Raw genomic sequence first — 20781 nt, 5'->3', positions numbered from 1 at the left:
TTTTAAAATCTTTGTTACAATATTTTGTGCAGAGCTAAATAAAGATACGCGATTTGTTGGGGTATAAATAAAATTAAATTTTCATATACAGAGTATTCATTACTTTTTTTTAATTATTACAATTTTCATATAGAATCCCCTGTATTGTACTATTGCATCCTATTCTGTTTTTCCGTTCTTTTTTTTTTGTTGTTACTAGTCACTACAATAAAGAAATACCTAAACGTTTGAACGTCAGTAAAAAAGACTTGATAATAATAATCATAGTACTATGTCAGTCACATTGGGAGCTTGTAATCGTTATGTTGGAAAGGACACATTTATCTGTTTGAATAGCCGCATTGTATTCCTAATAATAATACACTGACCGGAAAAAAAACGGCCACCCTGAAAAATTTTGCGAAACCAAACTTTAAAAGTTATTAATTTAACTAGTGATCGTTATTTTATTAAAGAACCATTTACTATTGACATATGATGTATAAATTGGCAAAAAAAAAAGAAGACAAATAAACGCAGAATTAAATTTAATTTAACAAAATAACAGAAACAGAGCGACAATTTGAGAGACGTCTGTAAGAGTTTTCGCGTGAAAACGTTTATTAATTGCCAAATTTATAATCAAATGATGAAAAACACTGTTTACAACAACAGCCTCCTTTATTCTTTTTTTAAGAAAATATCGTACTTGGTCTGTTTCTGTTATTTTGTTAAATTAAATTTAATTCTGCGTTTATTTGTCTTCTTTTTTTTGCTAATTTGTGCATCATGTGTCAATAGTAAATGGTTCTTTAATAAAACAACGATCACTAGTAAATTAAGTGGTTTTGTGAAATTTTTCAAGATGGCCGGTTTTTTTGCAGGTCAGTGTAGCACTGTATTCTTAAATATTCGGGAAAATGATTTGATTAATAAAAAAAATCAAAGTAACTTCATGAACCACACGTACAAGAGTACGTTATTTTGTAAAAACTAAATAGCATTTACTCTGCAAAATTTTCAGATGACGTCATCATATTGTTGATGGAGATGATCACACAAATTTTGGTTAGCGTTTTACCATCTACACGTATTTATAATATGTATTGTCATGTTGACATATATGTATTTGTCTTTTGACACTTGTTCACTGTTTATAAAAAGTAATCTATTTACTCATAAAAAGACGTGTTTTGTATCGTAAACTAAGAAAAAATATGTAATTTTTTTACTACATTTCTTTTTTTTTCACATTTAACTGTACATATAAAATTTCACAAAAATGAGTTAATTATTTGATTTAGGAGATTATAGCTACATGGTGAGTCACTAAACTCGCGTTTCTCAATATTTCATTAATTATTAGAAGTAGAAAAAAAGCCAAAACCAAAGTTGTATGGTTCTTTTAAGACTATACTCTAAAATTATTTTTAACTATACGGAATGTTCTGTCTTTAAGGCGTAATACAACATCTTTTTTTTTTTTAATAAAACACCCATATATTTTTACATACTTTGATTGACCTCTTCTAAGGCAGTGTAGGGTTCTTTTTAAAATCTTTGTTACAATATTTTGTGCAGAGCTAAATAAGGTACGCGATTTTTTGGGGTATAAATAAAATAAAAGTTTCACATACAGAGTGTTCATAACTTTTCTTTAATTATTACAATTTTCAAATATTGATATTTCAGTTTTTCACACCCTGTATTTTTTTTTTTGTTGTTGTAGGTATTTTCATTGAAAGTTGATAGTTTCTGCGATTTTTTAATTTTTTAAGAGATAATTCGACATACGGTTGACTTAAAAAAAAACGGGAAAAGAAATTTCACCTAATGTGAATTGAAAATTTAATTTGTCAATTTATGTCAAATCTTGTCTATTTGACAATAGCATCTGTTAAAAAGTGACTGACATTTCTGACACATAAGTGGCAATTTTTTAACCTAAATTCTAAAAAGCCGTTTCAAACTATGAAAAATTAATAACATCTGACAGAACTTTTTGTAACATTTCCCGTTTTTTAAGGCAACCGTGTTAGAAAAATGAAAACAAAAAATAGAGTAAGACACATTAATAAAACACTGTTCTATTTGAAAAAAACTGAAATATCGATTGTTACAAATTGTGAAATTTTATAAACACTCCGTATATTTATCCTTCCACAAAATATTGTAACACAAGCTTTAAAAATACTCCTTATGCGGTTTTTTGTCTTTCACTGGCACAAAATTTCAAGAAAATTGTATTTATAAAGCATACGAAGGAGCTAATAAGAATATGTAAAAATATATAGGGTGTTTCGTTTAAAAAAATAAGTTCTGTGTTACGTCTTAAAATCAGAACACCTTGTATAGTTAAAAATAAATTAAAGGTATCGTCGTAAAAGAACCGTACAACTTTGGTGTTTGACTTTTTGTTCTATCTCTAATTAATGAGATTTTGACGACCGCGCGTTCAGTGATTCACCCTGTATATTAAAATAAAAAGTAGTAATGTATTCCCTGAATTTGAAACATTATGTAAGCCATTTTCGATTTAATCATGTGTCAGTATTGTGCAAAAATTTCAAAAAAATCCGTTTCGTAGGTTCAAAGTAAACTGGAAAATTTGTTTTACGAATTTCTTTAAAAATACTTCGCAGCTTCTAAGGTAAATTGTAAAATTTGGTAGCACTATTTATTTAATTACTTATTTCAAAAATCTACATGCATTGGCTAAAAGATCATAGGGGTGAGTTAAAAAGTCACAAATACAGGAGCATATTATTTTGCAAATTTTAAATAGAATTTACTTGAAAATTTTTGACGTGAGTTATTGGTTTTTGGTGGATAAGATGAATTTGAATAACATTTTATCATCAAGACGGTATTTTTAAATAACTTTTAAAATTTTTCAAGAATCAATTCAGTGTTTTCGGAAATTATGTCCATTAAAATCCTCAACAGACGATAAACTGACAGACGAAAACGAACGACCTACTTTTTCGTGTTATAGGAACTTTGAAATGTGGAGAAAACATAAAATGAGCGATTCGTCAAGCGAACCCTATTACAATACGCTCGGGAAGTTCCAATATGTAAATAATAATAATATCAACTATAACAATAATAAAATAAAACTATTTTTTTATTAAACTATTTCAAATTTCGCTTCTACATGATCTTATTTATGTTTTATTTGTTATTTGAATTTAGTTCCATTTTTAGATAAATCATCAGGTTGTTAAAATTGCAATTTTTATAAACTATTATTAATTTATCTAATTAATAGGATTTTTTAATGTATCGGTAATTTATTTTTTCTAAATATTTACATATCTTCGTTGGAAAAAAAGTCTTATTGATTTTAAGCTCCGTTAGAAAAAAAAAAAATGGTTTATGGTTATTTCGACAGAACTTTCCCTGCCTCTAAAATATAGTCTAATAAATTCTGCTTCTTTGAAAAATTATAAAATTTGATTTTACGAACTTTTATTTGCGATACATTAAAAAATACATAGACAACATCAGTAACAGTGTAAGAAACTAAATGACACCCTATTATATTATGTTAGAGATTCTTGTAGAGCTTGTCCTCAATTTATTAACGTATCATATTTTAATCACCCATACTTCGCCACTACCTTTGATTCGAACGCATTATGTCACCAAAATACACTTTGTTAACTTGTTTATATTTGATCTGGCGCGAGGCTCCGCCTATGTTTCTAGTGAGTTTTCCCATTTGTAAATGTTTAGATCAACATTTCATTAAGGACGTGTATGCCAATTCCGATACGTACAGTGTAATACTAATAATAAAACAACGGGGTTTACCGTTCTTAAATTCATTAATAAAAATACATATACATAATAGCAGCAGCAGTGTATGAAACAAAAAATCTCATGCGAGAATTGAATTTGCGCGACCTATATGCAATGAACTGTCGAATATCTTTGTCCGAGCTCCGCTTATATGTATTAGTATAAAATGTTGCTATACAGTTTCAATTTTTTTCCAAAATTTGGATGTCAGCGGATTCATAATCCAGAAGTACAAGACTTTACTTACATTTGATAAAATTTAAATCCTACCACTATGAAAAATTTTGAGGGAACGTCATTGCATCGTTGTTGAGGATGATTAGCGTTTTACCATCTACACGATATTTCTAACTCTAAAATTTGACAGCAGTTGGTCCAGTCGTTTCGGAGATTATCTGTATAATAAAAATCTACACAAACGGCAGATATATAGATGGAGACGGCAGACCTACTTTTTCGTACTCTTGCGGTTATGAAACGTCAATAAAACTTGAAAGTAGCCATTCACCGGATTGACCCTATTATAATACTTCCTTGGTTTACACTCGGGAGGTAAAATAATTGATTATTGATTGTTTCGGCAACATTACATTTTTATTTTCTCGAGTTACTCACACAAAACAACAAATAAGGAATAAAGCAAGGTTAACCTGTAGTTTATCAATTCACCTCTATTTTATTTTAGCATGTATAGGTTGTGGGAAACAAATAAAGTGATCATAATCAAAATTTACAATTAAAATAACCCACCTTTAATTTAAGCTTTAGTGGGTTATAGTGAAAAAAGTGTAGGGCTATTTATACAGAACCTAAGTATAGTCGAACAAAAACAATATAGCTTCTTCCAAAATTAAATTCCTCTCCTTAATATAAAAATAAGTGTGGATTATTAAAGTACAACTAAAGCAGCATACTATGCGTATGTTTCAAGTGAGTTTTTCCATAACAAAAGTTTGTGGCGACACCATCGCCATCAACATTGTAACAAGAAATGTATATCAGCTTGAATATGTGTAGTGCAATACTAAAAATACCAGTATGCTATTCTCAAATTTCAGGAAAGTGGAGTGGGCCGCTCTTAATCTGATCAATAAAAAAGTTGGAGATGCCGCGATCGAAACCGGGGCCTTTCATATGCAAAGCGAGCGCTCTACCACTGCACCAAAGGCCACGTTTCACATTACTTTCTATTATGTATCTAAGGAACAGCTTTACTTTTAAAAAGATTAAACAATACAAATTAAAATAATAATTTAAAAAATCATGGTGCATTCATAAACCACATCACAGGAGTATGTTATTATTTTAAAAAATTTAAATAGCATTTACCATGCAAAAATTTTAAGATGACGTCATCACATTGTTGATGGGGATAAAGCGGGAGACTTATCTTCAAAAGTACGTAACGAACTTCTGAATAAAGCTCAATAAGTTACGAAAAAAACAGAAATATGTACAACTCGGCATAGTAAAAATTCGGACCGGATCAAATTAATGCTTGTCATGTACAGGGTATTGGTCACGCTTCAGAGGGCAAGAGAAGCAATTTTTTTTGGTTCAGTTTCAATTATTCGATCAGATACTGAGAAAAAGAATGCTTGTTATTTTATTGTAAAGTGACCTTCTTAACACTTAAGATGCAAAATTTACATTATTACCTAACATGTATGTTTTTCATTACGACGTTTTTAAAGTAAGCACAACCTCTTCGGGCTACCTTTGGCCTTTGGCGGAACCTTAGCAGTTTGCCCCTACGTCATTGCTACTACTGTCTTGGATAGCTCATGGATCAAACGATAAAATAAAAAATAAGGGAAAACCAGATTTACATCCAACAAAAGGAAAAATTTTTGATTCTGCGGTGGCTGTGATGCAGCGAACAACAGACAAAAGAGGGTGCCATTTAAAAAATCATAGAAAGTCGAAAGCAGGTACATCCTCATAAACTTGACCACGAACCCATCGCTGATTCCTCCTTTTTCATTTATAATAAGACCAGATAAACGCGCACTAAAAACATCGTTCACGTCGTCACCTCCCTCTCGCAACGCTCATCGTACATCAACCGCACACATCCAACAAAGACGACGTCTCGCAAGACAGAGACAGCACGGACAAGGATGGTAGCCGCGAACAACACCAATTCAAAAGCGGCAGTCGCTCAGCCGCCAGCCAGAACAGTTCTATCATCCGTACTAGTTGGATGTAACACACAACGTGCAAGAAACGTCAACAAAGAAATCCAATGCAGGTTGAATCATGTTATCCGGTGTCGTAGAATCCTCGCAAGTTGCAACCGATGAACTCTCTTGTTCTTTGATTCTGTGATTGTGGTGACACAGTGCGAGAATGAGTGCACAAAATGGGTGTCCGATTGTGGCGGTCCTTCTTTGTGCTTCTGTGGGTGTATTTTTTTGTGATATGGTCCGCTAGTGCCGATACGATATGTGACTTGCAGGGATGCAATTGTACCGTAAAGGTCGCCTCTTGGAAGACCATTAATTGCACTTTGCGCGATGTTCAGGCAAGTTGGCTTTGAATAAAATTATACTAACAATCAAAGTCTTGCATTTCTATCGTACTAACAATTAATTCCTTTCCCTTTGGCAGTGGCTGGAAGTGCGTATGTGTATTTATAATATCGTAGTATTGTGTGTGTAGAAAGGACACTTGTATAGAACATGTGATTAATTATTATTTATTATTGTATTATACTAAAAGCATCTGCGTTTCGATGTATTTATTGTATCTGTTCGTCTGGTGTAATTATGCAAAGAGCTAGTCCGGCTCCACGCTTATCAAATTCGCCATTTATATACTCAGTAAAATTTTCAAAAAACATGGCCAACTATGTATACGTATTTTTTTAACATAAAAAAAAGTTGCAAAACTGGGAATATATTCCTGGCTTGGCTATTTCCGAGTTATTCTTACTACTTTTTTTTGAATCGTGCTGTCTCACACGAAAGCTTTGGTAATCAGTTTTTTATCTTTGCGCTTAAAGTCAACTGGAAGGACAATATTTCTCTTAGGATAATATTAACTAAAAATGAATCATATTAGTTTGAATAGTAGTAACTGATAATGTCTCAATGTTAATAGCTTCATAAGTTAACTATTACTACAACCAAATTTAAATAACGAATAGAAAGTACATTGGTTTAAATTAAGTGCTTACTTGCCTTCATATATGTTTCAAATTCCACATTATCTTAGCAGGAAATATTTCGAGCATTAATTTAGTTACTTAATAAAACTATCTCTCTATTATTGTCTGATTATTTTTATTATCACACTTTTATACAGGCTGGGTCACCAAGCGTGTGTTTGTCGATTCTTCATTAATGATTGAAAATAGAAAAAAAAACTTCTTTGAACATCATACATTAAATTATTTTCAACTATACAGAGTGTTTTGTTTTTTGTACGTTTTTTCATTGGCGTCTTTTTAAAACCGTAGTTTATTTTTAAAATCCCTATGCGACGTCTCCAAGTCATTATAATTTTCGTATTTTATAAATTAAAGTTTTCTTATTATGAGAAATTAAAAATTTACCACCCACACTTCCATGTCCATTTGAGAGTGGTTCTTTCAATCAACTCACTTGAGATCAACTCTCGGAGGTCGCGCTGATCTCTCAGAGAGCGAACAGTTGAGACTTGCTTTTCATGCATGCATATATGGGACAGCGGCTCTCACAATACGAACAAGTTTGGACGTGTGAGTATGCCCTCGCACAGAAAATACAAGTCATCGTGGCAAAGCATGAATGGACGAACGATTAAATTGCTGATCCAATTGCAATTTACAAAGAAAAGACTATAGAAACCGTGAAAGAAAACAGAAAGTGCGGAAAGAAATTACCGGCAATTTGAACCGTGATTCGGAAGATGTTCAAAGCAATTGATAATTTGTTCAACCATATAAAATTGTACCGTGTGTACCAGTTAACAGTTATTTGATAAGTCGGAAATATAGAACGGTTAAGAAATAAATCAAGTGTCAAGTGATAACATAATAGCATTACATCACTTTCGGTTTTTCGGAAATGATAGCAACTTTTTCGTTTCAAATAGAATCTATTGTTTTTTAAATGCGTTAAATGCAGCACTTTCTTTCGTAGTGCATATAGTATTTGATCTGTAACTTGTTAGTGTCAAAAAAAAAATTAAAATATCTCAATTATTTGCATAGATGAAAGTTAAAAATTTCAAAGTTAAAAATTTCAAAATAGCAAAGCAACACAAAACAAAATGCAAAATGTAGTAGGAATGTTTTAAACTATATTTTTTCTCTTGTAATAATAACAGCTAAAAGTTTCTGTTTCTAATAACAAGCGTGAGTTCAAGTGATTATGTTTATAGATCGAAAGAATGTCACGTAGAAATCCAACAAAATGTTCTAAATATTATAATTCTTATTTTATCATTATTAGAATAATTGTAAAAAAAGACGCGCGTATTTTCGAGAAAATGGGGTGACTCGTTCTTAATTTATTCATTAAATAATTTGTGATGACGTCATCAACATAGATAATACTAGTCATAGTACCAAAAAAAAAAAAAACCGGCCAAGTTTGGCCTCCAACGTGCAACCGCCTGTCTGCATGCTGATCCGTTACCCACTACCCTACGAACGGTTAGTGCTAAAATGCTATTATACTGTGTTAATTTTTTTGCGAAAATTTGGACGTTTAGGAAAAAAACTCGAAAGGATTCGTACACCACGGTATATTGTTGTATAACATTTAAATAATTTCAAAACAGAATTCTTTGAGATGACGTTATTAAATTGTTGGTGGGGATGATTAGCCAAATTTGACAACAATCGGTCCAGTAGTGTCGGAGATTACGTGTCTAATAAAAATCGACACAGACGCCAGACAGACAGACAGACGAAAACGGGAGATCACTTTTTTCGTACTCTAGGGGTCAAAAATCGTTGAAAAAACATGAAACTGGCAACTGTCTGGTTTCGACAACTTTTTAAAACTATCTGAGAGTCAACTTCACCGAAGTATTTCTCAAAAGGACAAATGCTTGAGAGTAAATGTCCAAAGTAACTTTTACGAGTTGCTAACTAATAGACACGTATTTTTAGATGTGGAATATTGAAATAGCACAAAAGAAAACATTGATATGTTCTGAAGTGACATGTATTTAATGTGTCTTAACGGAATTTTGTGGAGAAGTGGAATAAATTTTGTTATCTAATTACCTAATTTATTTTAATGTCCTTACATGTGAGCTGATAGGATTACAGAGTAGGTTTTTCGTTTTTGTCGAATCTTCAAAACTATTGTACTAATTGTCGAAAAATTTTGGATGATTGTTAAAAATATCGTGTAGTTGGTAAAACGCTAACCGCAATTTGTCTGATTATCCCCACAAAAATTTGATGACGTCATGTTAAAAAATTTCTAAGTAAATCGTATTTAAATTAGCAAAATAAAATGCTTCTGTCTTATCAATCATTTACTATTTTTATTTAATCTTATCTTAGTTTTGTTCTTTGGAATTATATAAATAGTGTTTAAAAACATTTAATCGTTTGATGTAATTTTCTTAAAATTTTGTTTTATCTCACAAGTGTTATCAAATATATAATATAAAAAAAAATCTTTACCACCAACTATTATAATTTCTCTAAGAAACAGCATTTTTTGATGTGTTTGAGGGGCGAAGGAAGTTATGTTAAACTTTTTTACTTGCCAAGCCTAAGCTAAGAATGTATTGTAATATGATCTATATCGGGCGAATGAGGCTACTTTCATGTTTTCTCGACGCTTTATGATCCCAAGAGTACGAACAAATAGGACCCCCGTTTCCATCTGTCTCTCTCTCTGTCTACCGTCTGTCCAGACTTTTGTTGCACAGATAATCTCCGGACCGATTGTCAAATTCTATGTGCATGGAAGGAATATCGTGTAAAGGCTAACCAAAATTTGTTTGATTATCCACACTAACACTGATGACGTCACTTTAAAATTTTCCTTGTCCAACACCGTTTAAATTAAAAAAACATATATATACTCCTGTACTTGTAGCTTATGAGTCCACTTCGATTTTGCACATTATTATCATCTTTATGGCTTCTTGTCACACCTGATTTTAATAATAAGAAATAAAATTCCCAAAATAAAATTTTATGATTTTTCGAAGAAATTGTATTTGTTCAACTGTACTTCAGGAGCGAGGGAAGTTCTGCTCAAGTAATCCTGGACTTTTTTTAATTTACATTTCACATATTGTGAGAGCAATAAAAGTGAGTAACTATATTTCCAAATATTTGTAGACATACCATAACATTAATCTTCCTCAATGGGCAATTGCAGAACAATTTAAAGTTGTTTTAAAGTCAATTTAGACTTTATACACGAGTTGTGGTAGTCCAAAGACATCCAAACTACTGTAAAATAATTATTTTAACATAAAAAGTTGTTTCAGAAAATTTGTTAAACGACGTAATTTTTTTGAAGAAAAAATTTCTGTATTATCGTTTTAAGAAGAAAAAATAAACAATTCGATACACGTTGGGAAACACACTATAAATTTAAAACAAGAACTAAAAATTTAAAATATTTTATTGAAGTTCGTATAATATGCTATTTGTGAAGCTGCTTTAATTGTAGCAAGGCGTCTAAAAATAGATAAATAATAACCTTTTCCCTATTTAGAAAAGTGTTTTTGCACGTGTGTCGAAATGACCTGTAAAATTAACACGAACCTTAACATTAAAAAAGTTATTTGAAATTTTTGCGTCAAAATTCTACAAGAAAGTAAAAGAAATCAAGGTAATTAATTAAATTTTGACTTTAACAATACTCGTAATTTTTTTTAGGCGTGATTAATTGAAAAATATTTGGTTGATAAATTTGTGGAGGTGTTAATAAATCTCTCTTCATTTACTTTCTAAAAAATAAATAACAAATGAAACGTACAAAATCGTTTCACGTTTGTTACAAAGGAAAAACACAGGAAGCAAATATTTCGTTGGGGCTTGAATCATAGGTCGCCTACGGTGTCGACGCATCTGAATCAAACTAAATATACATGTTTTTTATAGGTGAATATTTTTTGAGAGTGAATCAGTCCTGTCGAGTTCTACAATGTAGTGTTTTTATCAACATAAAAGATTCCAACGCAACAAAATTAGTAGGAGTGCACTTTGAAAGTAGGAAAGGCGACCATTTGAATAATAATGCTAGAAACTAGACAAGAGCCGGACGCGATGTATATCGTTATTTGTTTTGGTTCTTTTCCCTTGTTATTAATACTGGAACCTCACAAACATGTGCCAGTTTGTTGGAACAGCCCGACTGTGCTGACTCACAACAATAAGCCGCCGAAAGTAAAAGTCAAAAATATTACAAACTACCCAAAATTACCGACGCGACAATCATTAACGAGCTACATGTTTGATCACCAGTAGTGAAAGCAAAGTACAAAATGATGTTGAATATATGCAGCAATTAATTATTCGCACAAGCGGACTAGTTGTTGCCATTTATGAAGAAGAAAGAGAAAGTACCCATAAGTTGCACATTACGGTATTATGATGGTCTAGTAAAATCTGAGCGAGCCATTAAAACTTAATAATGCTTAAAATGTATATTAAGTATGTAAACAGCGACCACAGGAAGAGGTTGTTTGGGCCGAGGTGGTTATAAAACGTGAACCTGCAACTTTGGGCCACGAAACGGTGTCCGTTTTTCCCTCGGTCACGTAGGTGAGGCGGTCGTATGCAAAGAGATGCTACTTGCAATTCAGTACCCATCCTTTGTGAATTTATGGGTGGGTTGCGGTAATTACCATCGATTTCCGCAAATGTAACTGAAGCTATTTCAAGCGTTTCAGTTTATGAAATTATTGCAAGTGTTCTCCGGTTCGTAGCTACATCTTATAAACAAAGAATGGACATTGAACTCGAAAGTCTGCTGTTTTTTCAGAAGTTCATTCTGTTGATATTGCAAAGCTTACCTGGGATATAAATAGGTGCGACGTGGTAAGCGTTTGTTTATATTACGAGAACGAATAGAAAAAATAAGAAAAGAATATAAAGGCTGCCGAAATTATGCTGTCAGAAGTATAAATGACCCTGTTCTACGAGACAAAGATAACAAGCTTTGCGGACAATACTAATAAGTGGTCGTTCTACGAATTCTGTGATCGCATTAGCGGTTACTTTTAACGCTTAATTGTGTTTTTAACCAAATTAATAAAATTATTAAGTCATGAGTAGGTGTGTTATGTTGATTACAATTGGCTTTGCTGAATTTTACTGGTCGATGAGCTGTGGAAGCTTGCATTTATTACTCAGTCATGCAAATGGAGAATCGCCACATTTATGGCACAAAATGGTAAATTTGCGGCAATCTTTATTTAACTCGGAAAGTAGTGTGCCAGTTACATTAAGTAAGGTTGGCGACACTCTTTCAGAGTTTCTAATGTTGCAATAATGGTTAAGTTTTTGCATGTAAGAGAGATTAAGATGCGCTATTGTTGTAAAAAAAGTTCAGTGTGTAGAGTTGGCCTGGTCTTAAAATCAACGAATTAAGCATTTTTTAATACTTTACTTATATTGGTTGCGTTGATGCACAACTAAATGTGCAGAAAAATCAAACAAAATTATAAACTGGTTTTCGAATGATAATTATATAACCATATGGTGCAACGGTAATGCGGTGCATTATTCAACTATCTATTAATAGTAATTCCGTGTCGAGTGTTTGATTTTACAATTTTTGTAGTTAAGAACTCCAATGATGTGTTATGCTATTTGAAGAAATGAATACGCGAAATAGGTCAAGTTAGATAAAATATGATGATATTTTCTTCTGATAAATAATATTTTAAGAATACTGACGTACGTTAGATTTTCGAGGAATAAAAAAAAATATCCGATTTCTAGAAAGTTAAATATAAATTTCTCTATTTTTATTGCAACGGTTTAAAGTGGTTTAGAAAATAAATTCGATGATTTCTACGCCTACAAGACCATGTCACAGCCATTCTGTTGACAAGTTTAAAAAAAATTGAAAGTTTCCACAATGAAGTGGTTGCTCAGTAATTTTGACTTCAATTTAAATGAATACAGTGAAAGTTGGTTTATTAAATATACTGCAATGTTCTTTTTTATGAAACTTTGAAAAACATACACTTTTAATGTAAACTGGCCATACGTTTTTCTCTTAAGGGATATATTACATTTACTAAAATTAGTTTTGAGGGCAAAATTAAAAAACTGCGTAATAAAGTAATTGCACTAACGCTAGATATGAGTCTTCCCATGTAGTTGTGGTTTATGAATCCGCTTTGAATTTTTACATCCAGATTTTCCCAATTATAAAATAATATTTATGCAAGGTTGCCGTAACGGTGAAATAGCGGAATAATGGTCGCGTTCAACTAGTAATACGAAGCATGTTCGATCTCCTCATGCGCCACTTTTTTTTCTAATACTGTGACTGGTATTATCTATATATTTACACTTTCCGAGCGTAAGTCCATCGGGCGACTGGCGACGTTCATGTTCTCTCGACGTTTCATGACCTGTAGAGCACGAAAAAATATGTCTCCCGTTTTCCTCTGTTTATCTATTGGCCGTTTACCCCGACTTCTATTAATCAAAATTTGTCTGCTCATCCCCATTAACACTGGAATGATGCCATCTCCAAATGTTACAGTCGTAAATGTTATTTAAATTTTATACAACAACGTACTCCTTCATTTGTGATTTATGAATCCGTGTTGAGTTTTTACCTTGGGCATCCAGGTTTTTGAAAAAAAACATCAAAATTGTACAACAACATATTACAGTTTAACTTTAAAATTGCAAAATCGAATAGTTTGAAATCCTACAAACGTTTCAAGATTATCGGACGCATTCTAAATCGTTAAACAAAATTTATACGTTCAAGCCCCCACAGGAATTGATGATGTCATCTTACAATTTTGTCGAATAAATGTTACTTAAATGTTAAAAAGTAACATAGTTACTTCTAGTCATGGTTTATAAATCAGTGTTGAATTTTTATCCTAGATATCGAGATTTTTGAAAAAAAAAAAAATCAAAATTTGTAGATGTGTAATTACACTGGGCAACAATATTATAAAAAAAATAATTGTGCCATGCATAATTGCAATCATTTTTACTTAATATGGGGTTGCTAAACACGTCTATAGTAATAAAAATGCACAATTGGTAATAGTTTTTGAAAAATAAAAATGTTTATTGAATAATATAAGTATATAAAAATTGAACGTTTTTTAACATTTATGTAATTTTTCTTTTTCGATTTTGGCGCTTATACTTCACATCTTGCTCTTTAATTGTCAAATCTAGGTGCGAATGTAGAAAGTGAACTTTTAAAGACATATTGCAACCTAGATTTTTATATGCATTTAACAAATTTTGCACTATGTCTTTATAATTCTCGGCTCGGTGGTTTCCAAGTAAATTCGTTGCAACTTCTTTAAAGGCAGTCCACGCAGTTTTTTTGTTGCCAGTAATGATGTTCTCAAAATCTTTATCTTTGATGAGTTTTCTAATTTGAGGACCTATAAATATGCCTTCACCGCAAATGTGGCAAAAACTGTCACTACTATTTTTACAATTACGCGGCATTTTTTTAAATACAATAATGCCCTATATATACTTTTAAACTAACACAAAATTTAAAACTAATTTGTTTTATAAGAATGGCAACTTTTCTAGAAAGTTTCTTTGACAGTTGATGTCAGTTATTTGTTTATTATGGTAACTGAATTTATTAAAAAGACCGTAGCAATTAAACATTTTGTGAAAATATGTGTGTATGTTATTGAAAAACTATAACCAAAGGAGACTTTCTATTATCAATTTTGTATTGAGTATACGTAAATTAGTAAGATTTGATTATTTACACTTCCGGCACAAAATGACTGTTGCCCAGTGTTATTTTTCGAATTTTGAATTTTCGGCATTTCGATTTTTCAGCTTTAGATTTCTCAGTGTTTTGATAATTTAATTTTGGGATTGCTCATCTTCAATTTTTCAATTTCTCGATTTTCAATTTAACGATTACTCAATGTTTTGATATTTCAGTGTTGGGGTTTTTCAGTTCTTCAATTTCTCGATTTTTTCATTTTTTGGCTCTCTAATTAATTTTTCGGTTTTTAAATCTCTTTTCTCGATTTTTCGATTTCTCGGTTTTACAAAATCAAAACATCAAAAAAACATAAAATAGAAAAATGGAAAATTAAAAATTCGAACAACTGAAAACTTGAAGAATTGGAAAACTGAAAAATCGAGGAATTGAAAAATCTTAAAACTGAAAAGTCGGAAAATTGAAAAACCGAATTCCGAAAAATCGAAAAATCGAAAGATCGAGCAATCGAAACATCAATTAATCAAAAAATCTAAAATTTAAAAAACCGAAAAACTGAAAAATATAAAAATTGAAAAATTCTCAAAATTTAAATAAAAATTGAGAACTCGAGAAATAAAAAAAATGAAAATTCTAAAAATTCTAAAAACCGAGATGTCGAGAAAAATTGAAATAGACATCCGAAAACTTGAAGAAATGAAAAACTGAAAAATCAAGAAATTGAAAAATCTCAAAACTGAAAAGTTGAAAGATCGAGCCATCAAAATATCAAATAATCAAAAAAATCTAACATTTTAAGAATCTAAAATGAAATTTAATAAAATCGAGAAATCAAGCAAACGAAAAGTCAAAAAATTGAAATAAACATTAAAAAATTTGAAATCGGGAAATCGTAGCATAAGAAATCATAAAATCGAAATATGGAAAATAATCGAAAAAGCAAAAATAAAATAACTAGAAATCGAGTAATTCAAAAATTTAAAATTTAAAAATTTCAAAACTTGAAAAACCGAAAACTTGAAGAAATGAGTAAATGAAAAACAAACAATCGAAACAACAAATAATCAAAACATTTAAAATTTAAAAAATCGAAAAACTGAAAAATATTGAAATTGAAAAATTTTCAAAATTGAAATGTTGAAAAATTGAGATATCGAAAACTTGAAAAATCGAAAAATTGAAATACACACTAAAAATATTAAATCGGGAAATACAACCATAAAAAAAAATTAAAAATTCAAGAACTTAAAAAAACTTGAAGAATTGGAAAGCGAAAAAATAGAAAAATTGAAAAACCTCAAAACTGAAAATTTGGCAAAACGTCAAAACCGAAAAATCGAATTCCGAAAAGTCGAAAATTCCAAAAATCGAGCAATCGAAACATGAAGTAAAAAAACTAAATTGAAAAATTCAAAAATCAAAAACTTGAAAAAACGAAAAATCAAAAAATTTTAAAAATCGAAATACAAATTGAAATGGATATTAGAAAATTTAAAATCTGGAAACCAAAGCTTTCAACATCATAAAATCGAAAAATAGAAAATTTAAAAACTGAAAAATAAAACACTAGAGATCGAGAAATTGATAAAAATTCGAAAACTTGAAAAACCGAAAACTGAAAAATCGGAAAATTGAAAAACGTCGAAAGGAAGCTTAAAACATAAAATCGAAAAATCGAAAATTTAAAATTTAAAAATTCGAAAACTTCAAAAATCGAAAACTGAAGAATTGGATAACCGAAAAATCTAAAAGTTGTAAAACGTTAAAACCGAAAAGTCGAAAAAATGAAAAATCTAATACCGAAAAATCGAAAGATCAAGTAATCAAAAAATCTAAAATTTAAAAAACTGAAAATATAGCAATTGAAAAATCCTCAATATTGAAATGCTGTAAAATTAAGAAATTGAAAACTTGAAAAATCGAGAAATCAAAAAAAAAAGAAAACGAAAAATCGACAAATTTTTAAAAATCAGAAAACCGAGAAGTGAGAAATCGAAAAAGTTCATTTCATCGTTGCGGTTATGTCATTAGACATTACATTATTCCCTAGGATAAGGTATAAAACTGCATTAATTTTATCCCTTTAATGTTAAATTCATGCAGGCATAATTAAATCTAATTTAGAATTAATTTCTCGGAACATGGTTATCTGCTCGCCACTAAATCATCCTTTCATTAAATAAAATTTCGCAATTATATGAATATATGTACATATTACATATAATTACCTATTTCATAAATTTTTTTCACTGACCGGTAGTCACGTGGCTAAGACATACAGTGCTTATTATCACGTTTTTGATAAACTGCGCTAGAACGTCAAGTTAATTTTATTTTTCCTTCCATAAATTAATGCAAACCTGTTGAAACTAATTTATTAACTTAATGTTGGATGAATAATACTCATTACTTTGGTAGTGCGACATTTCGACCACATTTTCAGGTTTTGCACGTGACGTCCACATTCAGACAACACACTGAAAGGACTGTGGACAAAGGAAAGCTGGTGCATTTTTAACTTTTACTAACAGGTGTGTTATGTACGTGTTATAGGCGCCCATGCTGTATAAACCAGTTTTCGCGTTAAATACAACTAATTTCAAAAGATCATTATTTTCCAAGGCTGAATTTATTTATTAAAGTATTGAACTGGAACTTTAATTGACGTCGTCATAAGGATCTACCAGATCTGTGTTGATAAGTCGCGCGATAATATGACTTAGATTGGGTTCGAACCGAAGGGTGCCATCATCTGCAATCAGTTGATTGCCGTGCCATTAGATTGTAATTTTTCAGCACTTAAGAAGAAATGAATGGCAGCATAATAAAATTTATAATGTCGTATATGGTCGTAAATCAAGAGCCGTTAGGTGTTTTTACGTTTCCCGTGGGCAATTTTTGCTGTGTTGGTCTTTCCGTGTACTAAGAGCCATCAGCGTAATACGACTGGAATGTTTTGGTCCCAAGAGGAAGAAACGGGAAAATATTTAAGATAACAAACACAATCTGTATCAAGCTTTACCTATACAGGCCTATTGGAGAACTTTATCTCGGGTTTAAGTAAAATGCAAGGGTCGCTTTATGATTAATTTATGTATAACATATGAGTGTGATACTATAAATCTCTTGTCGGCCTCGACTAAGAGACTTAAAAGATTTAGGTACTAAAATGATAATAATCAAAGCGTCGATGAAGAATATTATTTTCAGAAATTGATATTTCACTATGAATTTACTATCTGCTAATTGGCGCCAGATCGTCGTTATTTCCACGATTTTACGTATGTTTTCTGTCTAAAAATAGGTCCCACATTCTTGATACTTAATGAACTATTTATTAAAAACTAGCGAGTTTTCTTCGCTCTGTGCGTCAAAAACATTTAATAATGTTGATAATGCTAAGCTCAATTGCACTCAATTAATTGCTCGCCTAAGTGTAGCTACACCTGTACACTGTTATGCATTAGCGTTTGACATTTCAATGGTGTGCAGTGTTTGAGTGTAAATAAGTATATACACTGAGACAAAAATTTAAATTCATGTCAAAAATTAAAATAGGGAAAAAATTATCACTTGGACAAATTTATTGGGACTGTCGTGATTGAGTGTACTAACTATCCCACCAGATGCCTATAGAAAAACAATGTATTTGTTGCGCTTAAAGCTCTTGATATCAATGTAGTAGAGGCCAGTGTTTATATGGGATACATGTTTTTACAAAAATATCGAAACTTTATTAAATCACTAGAATAGCTGTAGCCCACAGTTCCGCTTGCGTGCATTTCTCAATTAGGACATATTATATTTCACCCCCTGATAGGGTTTGTTCACTCCTCTCCCCCAACCCGTCTAACTTAGTAAAAGTAACCTCATTTGACCTACACCTTGTAAAACTTGTATGACTTAAGCGGCTTAAGCCAAAGCACCCTTATAAGTCAAACTGGCTAGTGTATAACTTAACTAAGTTCACAGCTCAATTATGGCAACAACGGACAGTAATAAATAATAATCCTTGCGGTTCGGGTCCATAAAGCTTACAATAGCTCGTTTGACTTATAAGGGTGTTGGCTTAAGCCGTTTAAGTAATAAAAGTTTTACAAGGTGTATGCCAAATGATGTTACTTTAAAAACCCACGGGATTTCCATTCCCTATTTTACTCTCTTTGGTGGAAATTTCCAAAACTCCTTTCTTGGTGGGTGCTTACATTACAAAAGGATCCTACTGTCAAAATTTCATGTTTCTAGTTTCAGTAGTTTAAGTTTTGCGTCAATAAGTCAGTCACTCTTATCAGTCAGTCAAGCAGTCAGGCCAAACATTTTTTTATATATAGATAGGTAACACCGATTGACAAATAATATAAAAAGTAAGGTTGGTTACACTGCTCTGCTTGGGTTCTTTGTTTAATATGGTGGATAGTGACAAGATTTGACGATTTAATGATTATTATTTTTACTTATCTATTGAACAGGTAACTTTGAGTTAGTGCGTTTTACTGAAAAATACAAAATGCCGAGCGTAAGCTAAGGAAGTATTGTAAAAATAGGATCAGGTCAGGTTTGTTTGTCTGCCATTTGTGTCGATTTTTATTAGACAGAAAATGTCCGAAACTACCGGACCAATTTAAATTTAAAAACGTTATACGAAAGCTATATATTATAAAAGGCAATGTCCCGATTGACCATCAAGGCCCAGCCCAAATGTGGAGGGGATGTTCATTTTATACTGGAGGCATCGTTTAAGAAGGGATTTTTCGAAATTCGTCCCCTAAGGGGGTGAAAATGGGTAGAAAAATTTGTATAGGAAAAATATTTCCACTGTCAATTTGAATTTTGAACATGAAACTTAATATTAATGCTCTTCACACAAATTATGAAACAGGTATTTCAGCATTTTCCGAGATTCAACCACTAATGGGTGAAAAGGGCTGTGTATGGGAAAAATATTTTTATGGTAATGTGTACTTAAAACCTTAAGTATTTTTCAAAATTCAACCCCGAAGGGGTGAAGAGTGGTGGCTAAGTTTGTGTAGGGAAAATAGTTCTATTGTAATTATTTAGGTGGAATTCGGTATTATTGCTCTTCATCGCAAATATTGAAACACGTACTTCAGCTTTTTTTTCAGATTCCACCACTATGAAGATGACAGAGGGTGACAATGTTTGTATAAGGAAAGCTAGTTTTATATAAAAAATCACACAAAATGTTTCAATTTATAGAAATATTTCTATAATTTTTATTACATTTACGCTCAAATCAGCACAATTTGTTAAAATTCGCCATAGAACACTAGCACATAGTTGTTTTGGGCCTTTGGGTTGGTTGTTGATGTCGGTACAAAAATTTAACTCAACAATATTTGATAAGATTTTTGATTTGTTAATGTACAAATTTTTAAATTCTAGTCCAATTGTATACAGCAAATTTTTTTCAGTTAAATTTGACAAATAATTTCTATAAATATTTCACTTAGTTTTGTATTGAATTTTTTATTAAAAATAACATAAAATAGCGTTTTAGAATACCGTGTAGATGGTAAAACGCTAACCAAAATTTGTCTGATCATTCCCCCCGCACCGTCACTTTAAAATTTTGCTTAGTTCGATTTTATAAAATCCTCCTGATTTGTGCTTTATGAATCCACCTGTGTTTGTTTATAATTATTATTATTTTTTTGTTTAAATCAGGGTTTCTCAAACTTTTTTGCTGGTGGCCCTGCTGCTTGAAAATGAAGTCTTCGCGACTTTAATGTTTTTTTTTTTTTAATTTGAAAGTAGTATAGTGGATAGTTAAAAAAGGACAATGTTTTTTAAGTATTCAAAGAAATGAGATAAATACAAACATTTATTTTTCATTTTTTAAGAAGCGAATTTTTTTTTACCAACTTGGCTAATTAAGGCAGTTTATTAACAAATTTGTAAGCCTCAAAATAAAGTAAAGCAAGACATAAAATAAAAACAAAGCCACATATACTTAAAAGTAGTAACAAAAAAATTGGTCGAAAGCTGTTTCAACAGAACTTCCCTCGCACCTACAGTACACTGAAAGATATCCAGCATTTTTGAGTTGAGTTTTTACTTTACAGAATTTTGTGATGAGATCACCAACATTTTTGCAAGGATACGTATATCA

At 31.2% G+C, this 20781-nt stretch overlaps 2 protein-coding genes across 2 annotated transcripts in view; one reads left to right on the top strand and one right to left on the bottom strand.

Moving 5' to 3' along the window:
* The window catches only part of LOC135128041 (E3 ubiquitin-protein ligase MYCBP2), a 127670-nt gene that overhangs the window by 30848 nt on the left and 76041 nt on the right, over window positions 1–20781 (bottom strand). The window lies entirely within an intron of this gene.
* LOC135128042 (uncharacterized) overlaps window positions 5922–20781 on the top strand; it is a 49998-nt gene continuing 35138 nt past the window's right edge. The window contains exon 1 of the mRNA XM_064054845.1: window positions 5922–6307. Coding sequence (XP_063910915.1) covers window positions 6146–6307 — 162 coding nt within the window. The 5' untranslated portion in view covers window positions 5922–6145. The remainder of the gene's footprint in view (window positions 6308–20781) is intronic.

The sequence above is a fragment of the Zophobas morio genome, unplaced genomic scaffold (assembly GCF_036711695.1).
Source record: "Zophobas morio isolate AGI-343-1 ecotype UQ-CSIRO unplaced genomic scaffold, CSIRO_AGI_Zmor_V1 ptg000012l, whole genome shotgun sequence".
NCBI classification, from domain to species: Eukaryota; Metazoa; Arthropoda; class Insecta; order Coleoptera; family Tenebrionidae; genus Zophobas; species Zophobas morio.
Note: the sequence above shows the minus strand (reverse complement) of the source record. Positions and strands in the feature narration are given on the sequence as shown.